General features: G+C 36.1%; 1 protein-coding gene across 6 annotated transcripts in view; it reads left to right on the plus strand.

The window, feature by feature from the left end:
• Ccser1 (coiled-coil serine rich 1) overlaps window positions 1-20,210 on the plus strand; it is a 1,202,904-nt gene that overhangs the window by 179,023 nt on the left and 1,003,671 nt on the right. For all 6 annotated transcript variants that reach the window (XR_868854.3, XM_011241297.3, XM_006505955.2 and 3 more), the window contains exon 4: window positions 14,979-15,072. Coding sequence is in view for 5 of the 6 variants with exons in the window: in XM_011241297.3 (XP_011239599.1) it covers window positions 14,979-15,072 (94 nt within the window). In the remaining variant the exon portion in view is untranslated. The remainder of the gene's footprint in view (window positions 1-14,978; window positions 15,073-20,210) is intronic.

Here is a 20,210-nt window from a genome sequence, read left to right on the forward strand (position 1 = left end):
CCTTTTTAGTAATTTTTTATTTATTATTTTATTTATTTACAGGCCAAATGTTGTCCCCCATCCCAGTCTCCCCTCTGCAAACCTCCCATCACATCCTCCTCCCCTTTTTATCTAAGAAGATACTCCCAGACCCACTCACCCATTCCTACATCACCCCTCTAGCATCCTCTTTCACTGGAGCAACAAGCCTCCAAAAACCAAGCACCTCTCCTCCCATTTATGCCAGATAAGTCAATCCTCTGCACATATGTAGAGGGAGCAAGCACTTCTTGGCATCAGCAATAGTGTCAGAGTTTGGTGTCTGTGGATGGGATGGATCCCAAGGTGATGCAGTCTCTGGATGGCCTTTCCTTTAGTTTCTGCTCCTTCCCCCCCCCCCCCCCCCCGTATTTTCTTTAGACAGGAAAAATTCTAGGTTAAAAATTTTCAGATAGGTGGGTGGCTACATCCCTCAACTGGAGGCCATGTCAATCTACTGGAGGTGATCTTTTAGGTTCTATCTACTGCTTTTGAGTATTTCGGCTAATGTTATCCCCACTGGGTCATGGGAGCCTCTAGCATCCCTGGTTCTGGGACTTTCTTGTGGTTCACTCTGTTTTGTGCCCTCCACTGTTACATATTTCTATTAATTCTTCTGGCCCTCTGGACTTCTCTCCTGACTCTTCCCAACCAGGATCCTCCCTTTCTCTACCTCCTATGACTGCATTAATCATAGTTGATTTAAAACCTGAGTAATAATGAAAAAGGTAATTGAGATGAAGGAAGCAGTGTTGTGAGACAGAGGCAGGCAGGTTTCTGAGTTCAAGGACAGCCTGGTCTAGAGTGAGTTACAGGACAGCCAGGGCTATACAGAGAAACCCAGTCTCGAAAATAAATACATAAATACATAAAAAATAAATAAGTAAATAAACAACCACTCCACAGAAGACTTGAATATTACTTGAATTATCATCTTTCACTGTTTCTCATGAGGATGGATATTGTACCATCCTTCTCATAGCACCTATGGTCATTATAGGAAAGTGGTACAGTAATAATTTTTTTCCATTTTTATTAGGTATTTAGCTCATTTACATGTCCAATGCTATACCAAAAGTCCCCCATACCCACCCACCCCCACTCCCCTACCCACCCACTTCCCCTTTTTGGCCCTGGCGTTCCCCTGTACTGGGGCATATAAAGTTTGCGTGTCCAATGGGCCTCTCTTTCCAGTGATGGGCATATATCCAGAAGATGCCCCAACTGGTAAGAAGGACACATGCTCCACTATGTTCATAGCAGCCTTAATTATAATAGCCAGAAGCTGGAAAGAACCTAGATACCCCTCAACAGAGGAATGGATACAGAAAATGTGGTACATCTACACAATGGAGTACTACTCAGCTATTAGAAAGAATGAATTTATGAAATTCCTAGCCAAATGGATGGACCTGGAGGGCATCATCCTGAGTGAGGTAACACATTCACAAAGGAACTCACACAATATGTACTCACTGATAAGTGGATACAGCCCAAAACCTAGGGTACCCAAGATATAAGACACAATTTCCTAAACACATGAAACTCAAGAAAAATGAAGACTGAATTGTGGACACTATGCCCCTCTTGTGAGACTATGCCGGGGCCTAGCAAACACAGAAGTGGTACAGTAATAATTAAAGGTCATTAAATGAACTAGATGATCTAATAAAAATCTCCTTATAGCACATAGAAGACCATGGTGTGCTAACAGCCTAGAAATAGTGCAAGAATATTAGATAGTGGTGCATACTTCATATATAAATTATTTGCATTTATTTAATAATATTAATATGTTGTTCAAACTAAGTTTCAGGAAGGGTATTCTGTGAGGGTTATTTTTACCAGGAATTTAGTACCATAAAGTAATTCACTAACTATATAAAATATGGACATGCGCCAAATAATCAGTCAATAATGTACACAGTACAACATGTGTAACTATATAGAAGTGATAGATGAATTGTGTTTAATCTGCTCATTAGAATCCAAATTATTCTAATGAAAACAATGATTTATTTATATGAGCAATAAGTAAACAAAAAATAACATTGGTATCCAAGGGGAAATTAGTGTCACTTCAAAAACTGCTCATTTGTTTAAGAAAAAATATCTGAAAGCTGGAACTAAACCAAATAACCAGATAATACATGCTTTCTTTTGAAGAGGTTACATATTAATAAGATTGTAATGATAGGACTTGTAGAAATGTATATGTGAATGAGAGAGTTCACAAGCCAGTGAGAACCACAGGATAAGACAGTATAAAATAACACACTACAATATATATTAACCCAAAATTAATGAAATATATGTGGAAATAGACAACAGAGAAACTGTATATGTATAGAAAATGTCAAAGAAAATAGTGGTAAAAAGGTTTACTTAGCTTGTTCTGTTTGTTAAGCAACACTTTCAGACCCTTATGCTATCATTTAAGTGCAACAATGTCATAGTTTAAGACAACTCTGAGTTTGCTGGTACTTAGCTGCCCTCTGCTTTGTATTCTACACAAGGGTGGGCTGCAGAATTTTAGCTATAGTAGAACTAAAATTTGTACTTGACTTGGTAATGAGAATAAGAAACTAATCTTAAAACCAAGTTTCAATTTTCTTCCAGAATATATTTTTTTGCACCAAATGTGATCTACATAAGTATAGTTTCTACTGTGTAGAAAGAACAATTTACTCCGAATGGGAAATGATCCAAAGCTAGGTCACTCAAGATGAGACTCTCACAAAAAATTATGCATCCCTTTGCCATCCTGCACTTACAGGACAGATGATGGGTAGATTAGAACTTGTAGGTACCACATGGAGTATGGTGGACTTTGAAAATTACAATTTGACCGAATCTCATTGAACACCGACAGCTTGGGATAATGTAATGTGTAACTGTGATACCTCACAGCTGCTAAATATAACAAATTTGACTTAGCAGCTGAGACCTGTATAAGTAAATTACTTAAGAAATAATTTAGTAAAAGTGACAATTGGACTTTAATTTTTTAAAAAATAAACATAGTGTATTGTATTTTTTAAATTTCTAAGATTTTTCTGAGAGAGATCAGTGTTAAAATGTTTGCTTACCCAACTGAAGACTTTGGGTTTGATTCACTGCACTGAAAAAGGTGTATGTTTTTAGTTTCTGCCATATGCTCATTCACAGGCATCATTCAAAATATAAAAACATTTAAACTTAATACCTGAAATATGTTTTAAATTCCCCTTAAGGAAATTACATACGAAGTATACTGAACATTTATAAATAAAGTAATAGGGGCTTTCCAAAAGATAGGAATATAAGCCTTTTAAAATTTTATTCTAGAAAACAATCAGATATAATTTAAGTAAAAAGAAAGGTTAGCAATGCCATAAAGGATAAAAAGAATTAAGATTTCTTCATCCCTAAGAACCACGGGCAACCTGACTAAGCCACGTTGAACATGAATTAGTGACATGTTGATATAAAGTCTGGTGTGAACCCAGAAGCTCTCCAGGGAAGGCTTTGCTTGTACAATGGCTCAGAACTCACCTTTTCCCCATTTTCTCCACCTGTCATTTTAATGTAACCCAAGTGAGCTATAACACAGATTAATTTTCTTCTACATCGGATCACTGTAAAGAAGAGCTGCAGTCATGGAAAAGTCCATCTTCCATATGAAGTGATAGCATAAGGCACACCTTGAACAACTTTCTACATGTCTTTGAGAGCAGGGATGGAAATGCTTTCCAGAAGATTAATAGTGTTAGATATTTGAATATATGGAGAAGAGAATGGAAAGACGGCACTGAGTGACTCCTTGCTTGATGACTGAGATTGGTGATGGAAAGCTTTGAAATAAAGCTGTGGCCATTTAGCTTCTATGAAAAAAAGGAGCCCTGAGACATGGTATAAGGAATGGGGGACACACTCGAGTTATAACAAAAGCATCAATGTTCTAATATCCAGTTTTCATGCCTAAGCAAATATTTCTCAAGGAGGAAGGATATTTTAGAGGACAAACGTTTGATGTAGCTGAACTGTGCAAACCATGTAATGGATTCTTTTTCCTTCATCGAAATCAAAATAAAGTAAATAAAAAGTCCAACACCAATTTTGATATCTTTTAATATGCAGTATTTAAAATACATAATCAATGTTATTAGTAATGTTTTCTACATTAAAAATTACATATTCACACTATTGTCATCATAGGGATTAATAATCACTTGCAGTATTTGCCTATTTATTATTCATGGACAGTCACATTTAGCTTCAATTGGGATTACTTTTATACATACAATCCATTAAATTATTTAACTCCATAGCTATTCCACTGTTCAGTAGCATCCCTTTGGAAATATACTTTGATCATCTTTACTGATAACATTTTAACTAATTTCAGATTTTCATTAACCTAGATCTAGCTTTGCAATGAAGGTTGTCATTGCCCCACACCCACACATCATGACTGACAACTGTTCTCAGAATTCTGGTTATAGGTGAGTAGTGCGCAGGGAGCATAGCTGCTATAATGACCAATCAGTCCATTCAAGTTGTGATGTATGGTGCTCCCTCTACATGGTCTGAAAGAGAATACAGTGCAACCAGAAAATGAAGTGAGGAGAAACCAACTGCAGTGCAGTTAGTTGTTAACAAGGCATTTGCCTGGCCTAGATACCGACACTGATGACACATGAATATTGACCAAGCCCGTATAGCTCTCTTCTACAAAGACAAGGAGGAAAGAAACTAACTTGGTAAACGTGCCATCTGCAAATAAGGCCTTTGGATATGAGTAACTATGTGTGAGAGAAAACCACACTGACCACCTTTGTGGCAGTAGATCTTCCGGGTACACACTCTTGCCAAAGTAAACAGGGTGACTTTCCAACACTGGGTATATGTCACGCTACAGTGATCCTAAACTTAGTTCCCGACTAACAGGCATCCCATGAGGTTGGCCACATGCCTATCTCCTGCACCATTTGTCCTCACTGAGCTTAAACCATCTGGCTCCCCTCTGCGTATTTACTTATACATCAGGTACATTTACTTTAAATAATCTGCACCTGCTATTTCTATGTTTAGATGGTGTTCCTCCCAATAGTGTCATAACTCTTTTTTATATATATATATTCTTTACCAAGCCCAAGTGACAGCTTTACAGAGACCACCCATCTCAGAGAAACACTGTATGAACTCACTGCTTCCTAGAAGTATTATTGATTTTTCATAACGATAATAGTTACAGTTGCTGACACCATCTTACTTGTTTGTCTCTTTATTATGTAAGCATTTTCTCTTGTTTGTTGCTTGGATCGTCGCACGAGGTCAGCCTTCAGTAAGTGCTGCTTAGTAGGGGACACACATACTTTTATTATAGAATTAGTATTCAGTATGGCAGATTTGGAACAACACATAGAGGATAACCAGAAATGCTTTCTGTCAGAAGTTATATGTATTTTGGTTATTTTAGCATCATACTGTCTTGGATTGGGAAAAGATGAATCTTAGGTTGAGAAGGAGATTCTTGACTGGTTTAGAGTGGGAGTGATACATCAGAGCCCCTGGATGATACAATAAAAACCAATTCTGAGGTTGAAATCCTCTGCATAGGCAGAGCCAGTCACACCATGCAATCTAGCCTCAGCAAAATTGACTATTGAGGAAGCATGAATGTGCATTTTTTTCCTTGGTGGCACTGTCTTATATTTTAGTCAGTGCAATGCCATATGGCAATGCATCCTGATAACAATGAAAGCCTCATTGAAATCTACCCTAATTTTGCCCTGGGCATTTCTTCTTTTGACAGTGTCTCTACCTGTACCATTTATCTATAATAAGCCACAGACAGAATTCTTCTTGATTTCCTTTCTTCTGTGAATCTGACAGTGAGTCTGACAGTGCCTGAGAATGGTTCTGAGAGCTCAACAAAGTTGTTGTTGGTATTGTGAAAGCTGTCAAAAATACGACCCTCTTGGTGACTAGGCTCTGCAGGTCATCTAACTCTGGCTAGCCTATAATAACAGGAAACTCCTAGCCGTTTAAAAGCTTTTTATGTGGTAGACTTGGGTAGACTGTAAAGCATTAGGAAGTTAAAGGTTTATTTTTATTTTTATTTTTATTTTACAGAGCTGACTTAGTGGCTGGGTCAGTACTGCACACTACATTTATAAAACCTAATACTTGACACCTGGATTGACAGAATAAGTGTCATTTTAGAAATATTTTATTCTTTTTTTGTTTGTTTTTTGTTTTGTTTTTGTTTTTGTTTTTTGAGACAGGGTTTCTCTGTATCACCCTGGCTGTCCTGGAACTCACTTTGTAGACCAGACTGGCCTCGAACTCAGAAATCTGCCTGCCTCTGCCTACCGAGTGCTGGGATTAAAGGCGTGCGCCACCATGCCCGGCATGAAATATTTTATTCTTATTATAGAAATAACATGTTAAAGTGTAAGTTTAAGTCAGTAAGCTATGCACTAATCTGAATTGCTCACTGTCCAGTATTCTGTATGTGAAGATTAGCCCAGACCCACTCTTAGACCTTACTACAGAGAGCTGTTTGCACTTACATATATCCATCACCTATGGCGGCTCCTGTCTGTATCCATAATGCCTGCTTTGGTCTATAGTTAATGTTGTGCTTTGGCAATGTCATGGTTTTGGCAAAGACGCATGTGATGTTCTCTTTGGCAGACCCTAATTCAGCTAATGGAATTTTTAAAAGATGGAAAATTTGAACAGTTTTAGCATGAGAAATATTGAAAATTAAGTGAAGGTAAAGCTTTAGAAGAAAAATCAATGCATACCTCAGAAGTTCAAAGGCAACTTAAATGGAATATGTGCAGCAATTAAGAATACTTCATAATCTTTATTATATGAATACTTCTCCTAGATAGTATTTTGTTAAAATATCTTATAGTTTTAAAATTATTTAACTCTAAAAAGTAAATTAATGATTTTTATTTAAACAGTTTTTCATGGAATACTTCAGCTATAATAATTAAATGAAGTATTATTTTCATATTTATTGTAAACTAATTATATTATGTTAATGAGACTCTTTTTACACAATGGTCATACTGTAAAGATTCTGAAAACACAAGAACAGTCTTCTCAGATTTAGAACTGAAAAAGAAAGTCATGTGCTTTTCTGGACTTTTTCAAAAGCAACATCAAATTGTGAACTGACTTATTTAATGGTGTCCAGTGAGTGCTCTTCTGTTTCTATGGATCCAGCACATACGAAATTCCAAGGAAGATTTTTTTAAAATCAAAATTTTTAACTTTTCTGTTATTATGATAAAGCAATTCCCACATCTGTTTTAGTGATGGGAAAAGTCTTACAATAGATCAGTGTAGATGTGATTTTATATTTAATTTATAGGTTTTTACGGCAAGGGAATCCATTCATTAGAAAGGCAAAAAATTATGAATAATATTTTCTGTAATGAATTAATATATGTCCTTAAAATTTCTTAGGAAATATATATTGAGATTATATTGTAGAGTTTTAATAAAGGGATTTAGCACTATAGCATTTTGTTTTCACATATCTTTGGCACGTGTGTGTATGTGTGTGCATGTGTGTGTTTGTGTGTGTGTTTGTGGATGTGTGTATGTATATGTAGAATAATCCAAATGAATACTTTATGAGAATATCTAGTAAGGAGCCCTAAGTGACTAATGATTAGCTAGAATGATTATTGGCAAAAGTTTGACAAGGTCACAGTGTAGCTGTTATTTATGTCCACATTATACTGAGAATATTTGCTTCTCCTAATATCTAAGTAGGTGCTATGTTTAGAAGAAACAATTTTTTCCAATGCTCAAAAGTCTACTTACTTTTTATGCATTGTTACATATAAAATAAAATTAGCATGATCAGAGTTTAATTTTAAAGGTTGAGAAATTTAGATAAGGGTTTACTATCTAAAATTAATGCTTTTACTGGCCAGTGTTTATGCATTTTACTCCTTTTTTTTCCATTTTATGTGTATGGGTGTTTTGCCTGCATGTATGTCATGCACCATGTGTGTGCTGTCCCTACAAAAGCTGGAAGGGGGAATTGGATCCTCGGAAAGTTTTGTGTTTCAGTACATTGTGAACTGAAGTGTGTGTGTGTGTGTGTGTGAGAGAGAGAGAGAGAGGGGGGGGGAGCCACATCAAGTTCCTGTGTAAGAGAACAGAGAACCAAGTGCTCTTAACCATAGAGCCATCTCTAGTTCCTGTACTTTAGCACTTAAATCTTGGGACGCTCTACTTTTAATCAGAAAATAAGGAAAAATGTATAATTCATGGACTCTTAATTTTATTTTCCTCACTACGCTACACCTACCTACAAAAATACACACAAATCAACTACATTCTTTGTACACGTTTATATGACAGCACATTATTTTAGTGGGTAATGTATTGTTTTCATTCACATTACATAATGTATACACAGTTTTCAGATTTGAAGAGGAAAAGCTTCCAAGCACTGAGAGAATCAATGCAGTTAAATCACTGTAGGTGAATTATATTTTACATCTGTTAAGGTCTAGACTAGCATGACAAATATTGCTTTTTAGATATTTTAAGTCTGACTTGATAGTAGATAACATTATGATTTGATAGTCTCATGAGGCAACTCTTTCCTTTTCAAAGAAATACTATTGTGTAGTGGTATGTATTTGTTTCTCTAGTTTTTAGCAGTATCATAATTTTTTTCTTTGTCACAATGTAGAGTTAACAAGACTAACACAGCATGTTAGAAGTTTCTGTGGAGTGGATGAATCCAAACACGTGCTTCAAGTTTGTAGCTTCCTAAATTCAATGTCACTGTTTTAGCCAATAGGTCATAGGCTCTGGAGATCAAATTTACGCTCGTCACAAACAAATGCTAATGCCTATTTTACTTGTTTTAATAGATATAGTCATTTCTTTGCTAGAATGCAGTTATCTGCAAGGTGTCTGGGGAAAGCAGTCATTTCTGCTAGACTGTTACATCCCTAGAGTTTAGAAAGCGAGTATTTGATTTACTTCATTAGAAATTGTAACAGTTTCTGATATCAAAAGATTTGTGAAATTATAAGAGTAATTACTATTACAAGATTTTGAAATGTTTGCTTAGAATATTCTTAGACATACTTGTGTTTGGATTTACTAGTATCCAGTTTACTAGTCTTTTGAATTATTTTGTAATTTGCTCTTCGGGGAAATAACCATGGTTTCTCAGTTTTCCTCATAAATCTTGGATAGTAGAGAATTGGAATATGCATTAAATCAACATTTAATGCTGTTTAAATAGTACTTTGTCTTGTATAAGCGGGTTTTTCCAATTTGTAAATAACCAAAAATTGCGTATCAATTTACTTTAAGTGATTTGTATTTTTAATGAGATTGTATTACATGCTACATTTAACTAAACTATGTAGAGAAGCTACATAGATTTATGTGTGTACTGTGATACTGTAATATATATGGGCTCTGGAGAATATTTGGCCAAGCTGCTTATCATCTGCAATCTCATGTGTTCCTGTAGTGAAGATATTTTACACTCAGAAGTTTTGAAGTACCTTTTTTGATTAAGTAAATAATCAAGCCCTGGCTTCTAAAACTCCTTTCTTCTAAGTGATATTTAGAACATGGCCAACATTATTAGTTTATCCCAAACACCTCTTTAGTCTCTGGTAACCACACATTTTTTCTCTGTCTTGGTGACTGTTAGGCATTTGGTTCTGTGTATGAGTGAGACTCTATGGTTTTGAACCTGGTTTCTTTTACCCAATGAAAATTCTTCATTTTCAGTCTATATTGAAACAAAGGATTTTCTTCCTATTAACATCATTTTTACTTTTTATAAATTGAGAATTTTACATATAACATAATATATAACAAATACATAACATATAACCTATACCCTGTAGCTTATACCCTATAATATATAATGCGTCTTGATCATATTTTCCTACTAGTCTTTCTTCTCAAATACCTCCCACATCTCCTACCATTTTCCACACTGAGCTTCATCTGCTTATATTAAAACACACACACACACACACACACACACACACACACACACAGAGAGAGAGAGAGAGAGAGAGAGAGAGAGAGAGAGAATTATAGGCTAGAATCTCAGATGAACTCTCTCTTTAAAATATTTGCAACCCAAATTCAAGAAATTTTCAAAGAAATCATCCCCTTACTATAACTCAGAATCATCTCAGCAATGCAGATGATGGTTAAAGTATATCAATATATGTAATTTGTTTTATGACTAGATTCAAAGACAGAAACCACCCAAACATCTCATTAAATGAGGAAAAAAACCCAAGACAAAATTAAACATCATATCCTCATAAAACTGGAGAATCAAGAGATACAGTAGATATAATCCAACATAATAAAGCCAATATTTTAGAAGTCCATAGCCAACATCGTGTTAAATAGAAGAAAAACTTGAAGCATTGTCACTAAAATAAGGAAAAGGAATCTTATTCAATATGAGACTTGACATTTTCACAGACCAATAAGACAAGCAGAAGGGGATAAAATGATACACATAGAAAAGGAAGAAGACAAATATCCTTGTTTGCAGATGATATGTAAAAGACTACAAAGACACTATTAGATTCCCCCTCAGCTGATGAACACTTCTAATAAAGTAGCAGGATAGAAAATTGATACAAAAAACTCAGTAGCCTTCCTAAATAGCAAGGACCTACACACTGAGAAAGAAATTGGGGAACAATCTCATATATTCCAGCCCCCAAATATCTTAGAATAAATATAACTGAGATGAGAGTGTTGTAGAGTGAAAAGAAGGAAATTATAGAAGATACCAGAAGATGAAATGGCTTAACATGCCTATGAATTGGTAGGGATAATATTGTGAACGTGACTACTAAAGCAGAAGCAATGCACAAATTAAATGAGCCCCATCAAAATTATAACATAATTCTTCACGCAAACTAAAAATAACCTTCGAATTTATTTGGTAAGACAAAAAACCCAAGTTGGCTAAACTAATTCTGAATGATAAAAATCACTGCTTGGGGTATTATAATCCCAAATTTCAACTTGTATTATAGAGTAAAGTAATAAAAGTAGTATAGTACTGGCATAAAACACACACATTAATCAGCAGAATAGACTTGAGGGTATACACACAAATTCACATTCCTACAGCCACACAAGATTTGACAAAGAATCTGACTGTATACAACCGAGAAAAGTCAACATCTTCAACAGATGGCACTTGTCAAACTTCATAGACACATGTGAGAGAAGTAAACTCCATCCTAATCTTTCATTCTATACAAAACTCAACGCCAAAGAGATTTAACATAACGCCACTTCAACATAAGAGCTGATAACACACATTTGTTTGAGGAGAAAGCACAGAATATGCTTGAATTTACTCACACAGGAAAGGATTTTCTGGCGAGGCCTCTGATAGCATAGGCATGATGGCCAACAATTGATAAACGGGACTTTATGAAACTGAAAAGTTTCTGTGCAGGATACCAACATCCTGTGACAGTTTTAAACAATACTGTATTGATTAAACATCTAACGCAGATCAAGATGTTTGCCCTGAACCTGGTTTCATGGATTTTCCAGTCATTGGTATTTCCTCTCATTTTTTTTTTCCCTTGCTGTTGCACTTTCTAGATGTCAAAGTTTTAATTTTCCTGGTATGTGAGAAATATTTATGTCTGTATTAGCATTTTTCAGTACTTAATAACTATTCTCTATTAATAACTGAAAGAAAGCATTCATAAATCTGCAGGTGTTAGAGTTTGATGAGTTTTTATTTAGTCATTTTATTTAGTCATTTTTATTTGTTGTATATTCAGAAAAATTACAAACGTAAAATTGTGACCATTACTTAAGACTTTTGTTTTATGATTGCACTCTACTTATCCGATGCCCTCATGACTTTTTAAAGATGTTCAACCCTGCCTTTTAATTTTGTGCAATACTGCAGTGTCCTCATATAAAATGATTCTTTTTATGTTGCAGTTCCAAGCAATACACAATAATGTTCCTGTTATTAAGATGTATAGAGCTCTGTATCAACGTTATTAAATATTCATGGTTTCTCATTATTTCCTTGTTATTTTGCATTTACACCTACTAGGAGATGAGGGATTGTTGCTGCTTAGTCATCACTTACCTGTCATGGTTCATTCTGATTTTGCTTTTGTTTTATCAGAAGCCTGAAGCACATCATTGTGCACTTTTTGTTGGAGATGCAATCATTAACATTAATTGACTTCTGGATTTCTTTTCTGTCACCCATGTGTGTGACTATCATGTTCCTACACAGAATAGCTTGAGACCCTTCTTCCATGAATGTCTAGAAAGATCCAGAACTTAATTGTGGTAGCAAGTGTATCCTATCGAAAAAAAATTATTCTCTTTTAAAACACCCATTCAGCAGGATCAGGTATGGGAGGAGACAGGAGAGAAGCCCAGAGGGCCACAAAAATGAATTGAAATATGCAGCTGTAGGGTGTGGGGAGCAGGGAGAACCTCTAGAAAATCCCCCAAAAAATGGGATGTGAGAGGTTCTAAGGACTCAATGGAGATGACTTTAGCTGAAATGCCCAACAGCGGAGAAATGAAACCTGAAAGGACCATCTCCAGTACATAGACAGGGCCCCCATTGGAGGGATGCAGCCACTAACCTACCTTGGAAATTTTTGACCTAGAATTGTTCCTCTCTAAAAGAAATGCATGGACAAAAATTGAGCAGAGATTGAAGGAAAGGCCATCCAGTGACTGGCCCAATTTGGGATTCATCCCCTGGGTGGGCACCAAACCCAGACACTATTACTGATGCCACGTTGTGCTTGCAGACAGGAGCCTAGCATGGCTGTCTGTCGGGGAAGCCCTGGGGAAGAGGGGGAAGGGAAAAGGGGCTCAACGTCCAGCCAGAGTTCCTGTGCTCTGAGCAGGCAGATGCAGGCGTTGGAAGGCTGTCTGACACTTTCCACTCAGCCCCGAGTGGTCATTGCCTCTAGGGGTGGGGGGTGGCGGTGGAGAAGGGGCAGCCACACCCTGTAGCCCAGGGGTTATAGGAGAGAGGGAGAAGGGAAGAAGTTCCCAACATTGACCAGAGTCCGCAGCGGATCTTGATGGAGCAGAGCTCAGCCAAGAGCAAAGCCTCAGAGCTTTATTATAGAAATGCAGAGGAAAAGAGAGAAGGGGGAGAGAGAGAGAGAGAGAGAGAGAGAGAGAGAGAGAGAGAGAGAGATTGAGAGCTAGTGAGAAAGATAGAAGAAGGCTAGAGAGAAAGAGAGAGAGAGAGGAGAAGGGAGAGGAGAAGACAAAGAGAAAGGAGAGAGGAGAGAGAGGGTGAGAGTGAGGGTTAAGAGGTAAGAGCATAAGAGTAAGAGAGTGAGGTGGGGGCTGAACAGCCCTTTTTATGGTCTTCACTGTTGCTAGGTAACTGGGGAGTTTAGTCTGAAGGTCAGAAGCTTGGACCACTGCTTACTTGACTACTGACCATGCTTCTCTTGTGGGGGCTGTGGGAGGTGGTAACTTAGGCAGGGGCCAGAGTTCCAGAAGCATGAGGGAACGCCTACCATATTGTATAGGTGAACTATGACCATCAGGGTTCAGACCTCAGCTCGACTGGAGACCAGCCTGCAATTCCCCACAGCTGTTCTCTGAGAGGCTTTACCAGCAGCTGACTGAGACAGATGAAGATACTTAGAGCCAACCATTGGACTGAGGTCAGGGACTCCTATGGAAGAGTTAGGGGAAGGATTGAAGGAGCTTAAGGGGATTGCAACACCATAGGAAGATGAAGAGTATCAACTGACCGGGACTCCTAGAAGCTCCCAGAGACTAAGTCACAGACCAAAGTGCATACATATTCTGGTCCATGGCCCCCAGCACATATGTAGCAGAGGACTGCCTTGTCTGGCCTCAGTGGGAGAGGATGTGCTTAATCCTATAGAGACTCGATGCCCTAGGAGAGGGGGATGGGGAGCTGAAGAAGATGAGGGTGGGTGAGTGGGGGGCTCGTGGGTGAGCACCTTCTCAGATGTATAATTGGTAATTATTCTTCCCACTATGTAGGCTATCATTTTATTTGGATGGTAGTAGCCATTGCTGGGCATGAATATGGATCTGTTTGTGTTGTTCAGCATTCAGGTATCCAGCTTGACCAGCACCATGTGTTGGAGATGCTGTCCTTTCTCGAGTGTGTATTTTTGGCTTCTATGTAAAAATTGGTTATCTATAAGCATAAGAAATTATGTCTGGGTCTTCAATTTAACTTCTAGGATCAGTGTCTGTTTTTGAACTGATACCATACAGTTTTCATTTTATCACTCAGTAATATAACTTGAAGTCACCAAATTTAATCCAACTAAAAACACTTCAAATGGTAACAGCAACCTGCCAGCAAGATATGCTGATGTAGTGACACAAATGTTATGGGACTAATCAATCACTATTAAAAATTGATTTGAGTTCTTCTTCATGAGACAGTGCCTATTTAGTGCACTGATAGTGTGACCAAGAACTAGAAATATTAGAAAAAATAAAACTAAGGGTTATGGGCATCTATGTTTATGGAATTTTACATACTTTTAAAATATGTAAGCATTGATTATTTTATGGCAGTTAAAATAGGTGGGCTTTATTTTGTTTTGTTTTATTTTGTTTTATGTGAAAACAGGCATTTTTATTCTGATGATAGAGACTTGTTTCTTATTTTTCTTTATCTTTGGTTCATATGTGTATCTGTTCAATTGAAAACTGTATGTTATTACTTGTAAATGAGGGAATAACTAAGGGAAGCAAGCAATAGGAAGTTTAACAGTTTAGAAAAATCTTGGACTGGTAGAATTAGAAGTCACAAGGGTCCGTCTCTGATTTCCTTAATCAGTGTCTTGCTTCATGGCTCCTGCACCTGCCTCTTTTCTTAACTCCTCTGTGCTTTCTCTCATGGATCACTTTTACTTTCCTTTCAGGACGTTTTAAATCATCTGGGATCCTGTGAACTGGATGAAGATGACTTAATGCTTGATTTAGAATTTTTAGAGGAACAGAATCTTCAACCCCCAGGTAAGGATTAAATAAATGCCCACAGCTACATGATCATAAAGACAATTAATTCGCTTTAAGTGCAGCTTTTCACAATAATCTAGACACTGAATAGAGGTGTGGAGGTTTATTTCTAGGTCTTCAATTCTATTCCATTGATGCACCTGTCTGTCTCTGTACCAATGCCATGCAGTTTGTCATTACTATTGCTCTTTAGTATAGCTTGAGATCACGGATGGTGATTCTCCCAGCAGTTCTTTTATGGTTGAGAATTATTTTTGGTATCCCAGGTTTTTTTGTTATTCCAGATGGAGTTGAGAGTTGCTCTTTCTGTCAATGATAAGAATTGAGTTGGACCCGGGCGTGGTGGCACACGCCTTTAATCCCAGCACTCAGGAGGCAGAGGCAGGTGGATTTCTGAGTTTGAGGACAGCCTGGTCTACAAAGTGAGTTCTAGGACAGCCAGGGCTACACAGAGAAACCCTGTCTCGAAAAAACAAACAAACAACAAAACAAAACAAACAAACAAACCAAAAACCCAAAACCAAAACCAAAACAACAACAAAAAAGAATTGAGTTGGAATTTTGATTGGGGATTACATTGAATCCACAGATTGCTTTTGGTAAGAAAAGCAATATTCAGCAAGCCAATGGCCAATATCAAATTAAATGGAGAGAAACTTGAAGCAATCCAACTAAAATCAGGTACTAGACAAGGCTGCCCACTCTTTTCCTATTCAATGTAGTACTTGAAATTGTAGCTAGAGCAATTAAACAACAAAAGGTGGTCAAAGGGATACTAATTAGAAAAGACGAAGTCAAATATCACTATTTGAAGATGATATGATAGTATAGATAGACAAAAATTCTACTGGAGAACACCTACAGCTGATAAATAACTTAAGCAAAATGGCTGAATATAAAATAAACTCAAACAAATAAGTAGCCTTTCTCTACACTAAGGATAAATTGGTGGAGAAAGATATTAAGGAAACAACACCCTTCACAACAGTGACAAACAATATAAGGTATTTTGGCATAACTCTAACCAAACAAGTGAAAGATCTGTATAACAAGAATTTCAAGTCTCTGAAGAAAGAAATTGAAGATCTCAGAAAATGGAAAGATCTCCCATGCTCATGGATTGGTAGAATTAATATAGTAAAAATTGCTATCTTACCAAATTATTTTTAATAAAGATATGCTCTAATTAAGTACTTAACAATTTAAAACATCAATATTTTATGTTTGAAGGGGAATAATATAATGGCTGCCATCCTGTTTTACATTATTTACTTTCAAATAAATGAAAGTATTATGGACTAGATTTGGTATTCTGAATTTTAGTTATAACAACACTAACGACATAGATTAATGCTGATACTGTAAGGTCGATTTGAATGCTGATAGTGAATAGCAGCCAAAGACTTACCCTCAAATACACATTTACAATTATGTGAGAGTAAAATTCATATCCCATAAACCAAGAGAGCACACATCATTTGTAATAGTTTGAATTCATAATTAAGTATTATAACTCTAAATTTATAAAATACTTCATTTAATGTACTTTATATTACCTAATTATATTCATACTTGGGTATTTGATTAGAGAAATATTGTAGGGTTTTTTTAGTGAAAATTATTACATTGTTACTTTTGTATTAAAGCTCAATCGTGTTAAGGTAAGCTTTAAAATCTTGATTCTCCTGGATGAGCTAGGAAAAGGTGACCTCATGGTACTTAGTTGTTCCTATGTCTAACTTGTGTGATGTTTATCCTCTGTATTAATTCTCAGTCACGTCTTGAGATGTTTGTTTCATGCTAAATCTGTATATCCACTTAATAAGTTGTTAATTTAAAAATCAGACCATAATGATGTTTATATTTTCTTGTACCCTAGTTTAGTTTGCCACTGTATATCAACTTGGGATTAAATATTTTGAGAACACTCTCTCTGCAGTTGGTTTGACAGCTATCTCTTTGAAAATGTAAATTTTTATTATTTATTATGATAATAATTTCTAAAGTGTCTTTAATGTGTAATTGTCCTAACAGTTCGACATTGGAGAACACTATAAAAAGTATTCCTTTTTTAAAGGAACCTTTCAAAGGAGAATCAGTCATTATCTAGCAAACATGTGTGTTGTTATAGTTAGGCATATAATATAGCATAACATATTTTCCATAAAACATAATATAGTACTATTCACCTCCAATATCCAATCTTGCAAAACTGCCAAACTATAAAATAATAATGTATACATATTAAATACTCATTTACATGTCTACAGTAATAAAATGTTGGAAACACTTCAAATGTCTCTCAATTAGACTGTTAACTGAATATTCAGCAATACAACAAGCAAAACTGAAAGCAATGAAGAAAGCATTCATTTTTACTGTTGTACAATTACAGGGCAAACTATTGTGAGTGAATGATACAGAGACAGATTAGATGTGTAACTAAACCCTAGATCAAGCCTTAGCATCGACACACATATAATATGGGCAGTCTGTCCTTCTTGCCGCATGGCTGAGGGAAGTTCAGTGCCGTCCCTGAATGTTCACATCCTCTTTCTTCCTCTTCACCTTACCCCACACATGCTTATGCCTAGGAGATAATGAGAGGAATTTCCCTTTATTCTTTTAAAAATATGTGTGGTAGTGTAGATCTCATAATTTTAAACATATTCTGACTTTTCATAAAGAGATTGCATATCAATAAATGTTACTAATGTGGGGCTTTTTGAAGTTAGCTTGATAATGAATTTTATAACAAGTATTAGGATGAGAAGAAAATCAGAAGCAACTGTAAGGTGCTTCTCAGAGAATGGGTGTTGTAAAAAGGCTAGTATATAGGACCATGTACATTCAGAAAATTAGGTTTGGATTTATAATTCATCATTTTTACCTTCTATTTCATGCCTCTATGCTAGTCACTCTAAGCGAGTCAGTCTGTACTGTGGCAGAAGCTCGTGGGAAGCAGTTGACTGGTTATGTCGGTGGAGCAGCAACAATGACCGAATGGATAGGGGAGGATGACAGAGCACACCTGGAATGTCACCTTCTAGAAGCTATTCCTGGCAATAGCATTGGTCCCATTTTCATTTTGGATCTTGTTTTACTACCAAGGGGTATTTATAATCATGAAGATTTAATAGCTAGAAACCTGGTAATGGTAGTCCATTGAGGCTTACTATGGCTTGTGGGTGGGAAAAAATGGGAAAACTTTGAACAATTATATGATGAACAAACTCTGGCTATGATTGTGATAAATGCAGAATTATATTTATACACACCAAACATCACACAAATATATTTATATTTATATAAATATGTATGTATAAATATTATAAATTACATTTATAATATAATATAATCTTTTCTCAGGATGTCATATTACTTTACAATTACATGCTCTAAAATAAAAATGAAAGTAGGTCGTGAAAACAATTCATCAAAACTGGAATATTAATCATGACATGAGTCCATTGCTGAAGAACTATGCTATGTGTAAAATGCCAATGAAAATAACATTGGTCTAAAGATTGAACAGTGGAAATCTGACTAAAAACAAAACATTGTCTGAGGATAAAAGGGGTCTATGGTGATGAAGAAGGTACTGAACATATTCTTTATCATGTTTTTTGGTATTGATTTCATGTCACACTGTATAAAACTGTACACTCAAAAAGATATTATTTAATATAAAGCAGTCTTAATGAGTTTATTTAAAATATAAGTAAGTTAGTAGGAAGGAAACTAAAGGCTGATAGTGTTCAAACTTTATAGAAGCCACATCAAAAAAAGTGTAAAAACTTTTAAAGAAAATTACATCTTTATTATGCATCCCAAATAAACAGAAATTTATCATAAAATAATAGGAATTATAATTTCTCAAGTTTACTTAAAAGTATAACACACACACAACTCCCCTTTAAAAATCTGTATATATAGTTTAGATAAAGTTTTGCTACAAATATTGATAATACTTTCTCTAGAAGTCATAGATTATTGAACAAATATCTCAGTGCTAGGAAAGAGAAACCACCCTTCTATTTGTGGGCCAGTGGGAGGGAAGGAGTTTCAAGAGATTCCCAAAACAATGTAGGCCACTGCTATTGCCTTGCCTTCCTTCTAGAATGTGAAGATAATACTCTTTTGCTAAGGAAACCTAACACTTTGGACATAGAACTTGGAGAGATCAAACTGGGACAGACCTGTAAGCCTCACTCCTGAGTACTAGGTCTCATAGTACCAGAAGGTACAATGTAAGGTGCCAAGGGAGAAAAGTGATTAATAATTCTACTCAGCGGTTAAATCTGTGGAACATAACAACAATGACCAGCACAGCAACATATCCCCAGTGGTGCAGTAGTGGCACTTAATCCTTTGGAAGTAACCAACAACTATGTAATTGGACTTAAGACCACTTGTTAGGAGGGAGGTCACATCTATTATTATAAAGTTAGCCCACTATTTGTGGCTGGGTAATCCTAGATTCCAAAGGAGAAACTATCACTATTATATTCCTAAATCAAATAGCATCTAAAAGCATTATAAATAGATATGCTTATATTCAAAAATAAAGTTCTTACCTGGCATTAAAGAAAAGTCTTTTGTGACGAATAGAAACTTGTTATAGAGATCTACAACTACTTAAAATGCAGGGCACACATGACCCTGTGTTACCTGGCCCCCAAATGGCACATGTACAACACAACCAAAACTAAGGCTCAAGGAAAATCATGGAAAAGAAGGCAGAAAAAGTGTAACTTCCAGAGGAGCAGGATGGCTGATGTAATGGTGTCTTTTGGGTGTGACAGGAAAGCCGAACTCATGAAATCTGAGCAGCATGGCTGTCTAAACAAAACTGCATTATGATCACACCAGTTGACATGCCAATGTGAATAGGAAAATTTTCACAAGAACCCGTCTCAAGATGGCTATAAGCAATAATGGTTGCTGAGGGAGGAACAATTGAATTTCACCAGTGATAAGCCTTGGATAGGTCATCCAATGCCAAAAAGTACGTGTGAGAAATACTAAATGGACTTCAATAAATTCTATCTATCTGTCTATCTATCTATCTGTCTGTCTGTCTGTCTGTCTGTCTGTCTGTCTGTCTATCTATCTATCTATCTATCTATCTATCT

The sequence above is a fragment of the Mus musculus genome, chromosome 6 (genome assembly GCF_000001635.26).
Source record: "Mus musculus strain C57BL/6J chromosome 6, GRCm38.p6 C57BL/6J".
Lineage (NCBI taxonomy): Eukaryota > Metazoa > Chordata > Mammalia > Rodentia > Muridae > Mus > Mus musculus.